The 5,638-nt window shown below is 43.0% G+C and overlaps 1 protein-coding gene across 2 annotated transcripts; it reads left to right on the forward strand.

Moving 5' to 3' along the window:
- Positions 1–938: 938 nt before the first annotated feature.
- On the forward strand, positions 939–5,174 carry LOC148309025 (uncharacterized). Of its 2 annotated transcripts, XM_088260707.1 has the most exons (5): positions 939–1,188; positions 1,511–1,549; positions 1,881–2,008; positions 2,451–2,522; positions 4,313–4,587. In XM_088260707.1, the coding sequence occupies exons 2-5, from the start codon at positions 1,512–1,514 to the stop codon at positions 4,447–4,449; spliced, it is 375 nt and encodes a 124-aa protein (XP_088116833.1). In that variant the 5' UTR covers positions 939–1,188; position 1,511; the 3' UTR covers positions 4,450–4,587. The 2 variants fall into 2 exon arrangements, with proteins under 2 accessions (XP_088116833.1, XP_088116834.1); XM_088260708.1 differs by lacking the exon at positions 1,511–1,549 and having other exon boundaries at positions 978–1,188; positions 4,313–5,174.
- The last annotated feature ends 464 nt before the right edge of the window (positions 5,175–5,638 follow it).

The raw sequence follows: 5,638 nt of genomic DNA on the forward strand, positions 1-5,638 counted from the left end.
TTTACTTATGTGACAAATCAAAAACGTTCCCCATTCTAAAAAAAACATATATTGTTAAAATTTTGTACTTGAGCATGATATTTACTACACAATATTTAACAATAGACACGAACAATTATATAAAATAATCATTCAATAGAAAAAATCAATTAATTTGATGCCTGTTTTCAAAAATTGTTCCGCAAACACTAGACGAAAAACTGCGCGTTACTCATACGGCGCCGTCTTGACAGCTAATTTCCGCTGTCGAATTCGTAATTCAGTATTTTTAGGTGTAAAAACTATCTTATAATGTTGTCAGAAGTGCTATCTATTAATGTAATAAAAATACATTTTCAAATAATGCTGTTATTATGGTTTTTTTTTAACAAAAAAGTGATGATGAAAACAATTACTGTCTTGGGTCTATTAATTAGGCACACGACTGTATTTACGATCATTATTTACGATTGCGTTAAAATCTCTAGGGTGTGAAAACGGCTGAAGGTTAGCCGTGCAGGTAGTGACATTTGGCCTTGTATCCCGAGCGACGGTCGTTTTATTTCCCGTTAGGTCAGTTTCCGGGACGGAACCTCCATTGTTCTCCCTTTCCCGTTACGTCCGTCGCCGGCCAAGTCTATTGTCCAATTTTACCGTTAGCCGGCCAAGACAACCCTTATCGGTGGCTACGTTGTCAGATTGACGAGAGCGTTTGCGACATGAATCTACAAGAACATTCGATGGTTTTGGTGGCGGATTTTTATCAACTACAAAATAGCAGAATATCAACTTTTACATTGATTTTTTTCATAATGTGAAACATATATTTTTATTATCGTACGCCGGTTTCCGTACCTACTTTGACGCTTCCACTTCCAGAAAAGAGCGACGTTAAATCTAGCCCCGGGTTTCCGTACAAGTCGACCGTGTCCGTCTGTAGCCTCCGGTAATAACGTTTTGTCTGCGCCCTGCGCTCTGCGCAGCGCGCTCTCGACGTATTTCAATTTGAACCGCTATCAAAGCGGGGAACGAACGAAGCCGGTATTGGCGATCTGGTGTGTGATATTTGGCGACGATCTCTAAATGTAGCAGAAGTGCGCACTGAAGCATACCTCCGACGCGTATCGAGTGTGTTTATTCGTACATAAATATTTAGTTTCATCGTGACGACTCGTTCCGCTCGTCCGCGCTGTTCGAACAACGTCGCAAGTACGTAATTTGTCGTTTTTATTACTCGTTTAGTTTGTCGGTTTTTAGTCTTATCGTTCTGTTCGGGAGCGAGTTTTCCATTTTAAAAAGCAATATGTCAGTTTCCGCAAACATTATTCTAAATCTACCTACTGCTAGAGTGCTACGCTCGCAGTAACTCTGTAACAATATTTTTCTTTACTAAAGAAAAATATTGTTACAAAGTTAGTGCGAGCGTACTCGTACCGTTCTCGACTTGAAATTATCAAATGACCGAATTCATTACGACGATTTATGTACGTGATAATAATAATTTGACCAGGACGAAAGTTGAATTTTGCAGGATGCGGAGGGACGGGAGCGGGGAGCGGATTAAGGAAGAGTGAGTGATATTAATCTCAGATTTGTTTATAATATAATTATTGGTAAAAGTGTTTGGATTCCTCGGTATTTGGAATTTGTGGCGGCAGTTATAGAATTTGCCGCCGCGACCTTCCGGACTGGACCGAGTAGGCGCCGCGTACATTTCTGTCGGAACGCGGAACGAAGATGACCCCCGGGAGGACCTGTTCGCGTATAACGGCAACTACAAAAAAAACTAAACAGATTCAAAACGCTTTTATTTTATGAGCATTACGGAGGAATGTACTATTCGCAATTGAATTGAACTTATTTTTCTACCATATCCATAAAATAATCAAATCCATTTCCAGTGTGGAGGTGTGCGCGAGCCGCCGGAGCCGCGCCCCCCGCGCACGGAGCCCCGCACACGGAGCCCCCGCACACGGAGCCCCCGCGCACGGAGCCCCGCGCCACTGCGCGGAGAATCATCGCTCTCTCGGTATGTTCCTTTTACTATAAGGCGCGATAATAATAATTAACGGGCATCAGTTTATAATTGTCACGTCTTGTGCGTAGAACGAGGCGAACGCGGCACGCCCGTCCGCGGTCTGCTGCCGAAGGAAGCGCGAGCGCCGAAGTCGCGTTTGCGTGTCCCCGACGCCGCAAGTGCGGGAATACGCGACTACTGTCGGCAACTCCCAGTTCTCTGAACATTGCTGATTTTTTTCCTTTTCTTCTCGCTATACTTCATAACCCCATTATTACTCCTCCGTTTCTATTGTCATACGGCTGTCTTGACAACGACTTTCCCTGTGAGCTTTTTATCTTACGTCGACTGCATTCTATATTTTTTTAAAATCACCTCTAATTTCGAGACCGGATGCACCGGGACCGGAGTCGGGTCGTGATAAATACAATAGTAAAATCTTCCCTCGTTAAAGTTTCAGCTGCGGAGAGCGTCCCCTCGTGTCGGCCGGCCGCCCGACCCGTCTCCGGAATCCTCCCCGCTGCCGGTGAGTTCTCCTTAAATTTGAGATTTTGTTCTACGACTGACGCGACAATTACGATTATTATGGAATTACCGGAATGTCTCGATTCCTCGTGAGTTGTATAATTGTCGCTATTTTTCAGCTAGAGTATTATTGTTTGCGTTATTTCACTAACACGGGACCGGAGTCCGGGTGATGCGGAGTATGCGGCGATGGATTCGGAGCCATTGTACGGTCGCGTGCGGAAGGCGAACAAGGAGCCCTCCGTAATGCTAAGCGGCCGATAGATTTCGGGGAATTTACTACCGCCATCTGTGGGCTAGTTTAATAAGCGTATGAGAACGGTACACTTTTGTATAACACGACGTGACCTCACCTGTAGGAACTTGAAATCCTCGTACGCGGAGTGAATATCTTACATTTTGGGAGTATGATCGCGCGGTACGATGCGATCATCCTAATTATACATTTAGATTTTGAGAAGTACAGATGTTTTATTTATTTAAACTTCGAGAAGTTTAAACAAATAAAACATTGATGCGGAAAAGAAATACGCACAAGCGATATCTTCCGACTGACCAAAAACAAACTAGCGATATCGGTCAAAATGTTTGATAACATATACGGATAGCTGTTTGCAATCAGAGGGTAGATAGTACTCGATATAAGATAATAAGGAGGGCAAAGGAAGAAGGAGGTAGAGGGAGGAGGTTCGATGGGCAGTTAGGTTTCTAATGATAGATAGTAAAATGTCTCGGACATTTCTTAACACTTTATTTACTATCAATTTTTTTTTAAAGTTACCTTAAAAACCGAGCATTTTTGTACCGATAGCGACAAATGCATTCTCAATTTGTGTACCGATGGTGATTATTATAATAACTACCAAAAGCCGATGGCTTTTCGCTGCCAACCGTGTACGACCGAACACGTTGTACCCTACGTTCTATTACGTTTTTCTACCCTACATATTGGAAATAATTATCATTTATCAATTTCAAATTTGAACTTTCAATTAAAAGGGGTATTAATTAGGAAATAAAAATAAAATAATATATGCCCTATTATTTTTCAAGATTTTACACGTTAAAGGCGATATTTTGAATAAATACAAAATGTATTACGATACTTTATTTTTTACTCATAATTTCAACTGCTAAAATATTGTATTCGGCATGTAAATTTTTGGCTAGTAAGGATGCATTTTTTTGTTCTTAGTGAATATCCTTTTTAAATGAGTTCAAATTTGAAATGGACGTAGCGATGTGCGTACATAATTGTTTTCAGTACGTCGGGTAAAAATGCTGAAGAACTACCGAAGAATGCGCTATGGCGAGGAACGGAAAGTGTCCTTTCTCGGGAAGACCACGGTCCCGGAGCTCGTGAAGAATATTATAAAGTAGCGCGAGAGATTGAGAATTTACGCACCGGTTGAAGTGAAGCCATTTTAGTTCGTGCGAAAAGGCCATATTTCTTTTAATTGAAAATGAAACGGATGATATGATTTTGTAGACGATCCGTACGATGATTTGTATAAGATGGACGTTGGCATAAATGTAGCGAACATTACGGAAGAAGAATAGCTCTGCGGTCGGGAGAAAATTCCGAAGTCTCTTTAGAGCGCGAAGAGTGCCGTACGATCTCCTTCCGACCTCGAGATTTGACAGACCCGGGATAAATTTTGATCCGTAATGACCCGAGAGATGATTCGATTGTCGAGTGATAATAGAGATGGAGTCGGTCTGTGGAGTGGGAATTTGGTTTTCGCGGAATACTGAGCTTGTCAAATTAGATATTTGCGTGTTTTGTTTCAGGGGGCGTGACTCGGCGAGCGTGCGCCCGTTTCCGGCGCTGCGACCGGTGGCTATGCGGCACTGCAGCCGGCGAGGGCCCGAGCGGCGCGACTCCGACTGTCTCCGGATGTAGCACGAGTACAAAACGCACTCTTTAAAATAATGCGCCGATAATTCGATACAGGATTGTTTCCGCAGCAAAAATTTAAAATTGAATATGAAGTTTTCCTAAAAATGTTGTATAACTGATGTCAGTATGTTACGTTAACAAAATCAAAAAATGAAATAGGAAATATTTTACTAACCCGAAAGGGTTAAAAAAAATATATTTTATGTAATTTTATTTCAAAGTCATGTAGAATATTTATTGTTAAAATTATTTTAAGGATTAGAATTTTCCTAAATTACACTGAAATGTGAATAAGATTTGTCACAGTCAACGAGTATGTATGTCACTGTACGCTCGGCCTCGCGCCCGTTACATGCCAATTACCCATTTGTAGGTGAGGATTTAAAGTGGATATTTACAACTTTTTGAAATATGTTTTATGGAAATGAGGCACGTTACGTATTCCTGCCGAGGAACTGAATCATTTTTATAATTGTCTTAAATCGAAACGTGATTCACGGATATTTATTTTTGCTACGGCTGTTTGGTCCCGCGAGGGCATCAGGCCTTAAAATTGCGACCTCTCTCTCGGCTTCTCGTATACGCGAATGAGACATCTCGGTCCGCACGAGATTGTAGAAACTGCGCGGGGGCGAGAAGGGCGAGTCCCGACGGTAGCGGTATCGTAAATACCCGTCCTAACGGGAGCGGAGAAATGAAACGCAACTTTCAGTAGGCAAACCGGAACTAACTTAAGTGCGCCCTATTTGTACCCGACCGCGATCGCACGACCAACCCGGAGGTAAAGAGACAGCCATATCGCTGTCTCCCTCTAAAGAGCACCGGACGGGTACATTTCTATACCGTACCGGTGCCTTTACATAGTCAACAATAATATATACATACAATTCCTACTTATATCTATTATCTCACTTTACAAGTTACATTTGCAGATTCCATACCAAACACTAGCGTAAAATAAGCATACATATAAAAGTCGATTGCACCAGGCGTTCCCACGCTCCGTCCGTGTGCGGTGACAGCGGGGGGTCGAAGGTCTATCTGACGCCCTTCGATGTGGCCTCGTCTCGGAGGCGGGCGTCCTTTGCCAGGCTGCGCGTCGCAGCGACCGTCTCCGTGTCGGCCCCTTTGAAATTCGTTCCCTCGTCCGAGTACGGATGGGTCGGGTGGCCTCTGCGAGCTGCCATTCGTCTCAGGGCCTGGATCGTGGAGTCGGT

This window comes from Brachycentrus maculatus, unplaced genomic scaffold (genome assembly GCF_059751285.1).
Source record: "Brachycentrus maculatus isolate JH-2025_06_01 unplaced genomic scaffold, ASM5975128v1 h1tg000141l, whole genome shotgun sequence".
Taxonomy (NCBI): domain Eukaryota; kingdom Metazoa; phylum Arthropoda; class Insecta; order Trichoptera; family Brachycentridae; genus Brachycentrus; species Brachycentrus maculatus.

What these genes read in the sequence shown, in the direction of transcription:
- LOC148309025 (XM_088260707.1), top strand. Translation starts at nt 1,512, where the DNA reads ATGCGGAGGGACGGGAGCGGGGAGCGGATTAAGGAAGA. An exon ending in GGGGAGCGGATTAAGGAAGA is followed by an intron (nt 1,550 to 1,880) that starts GTGAGTGATATT and finishes ATCCATTTCCAG; the next exon opens with TGTGGAGGTGTGCGCGAGCC. An exon ending in GGAGAATCATCGCTCTCTCG is followed by an intron (nt 2,009 to 2,450) that starts GTATGTTCCTTT and finishes CCCTCGTTAAAG; the next exon opens with TTTCAGCTGCGGAGAGCGTC.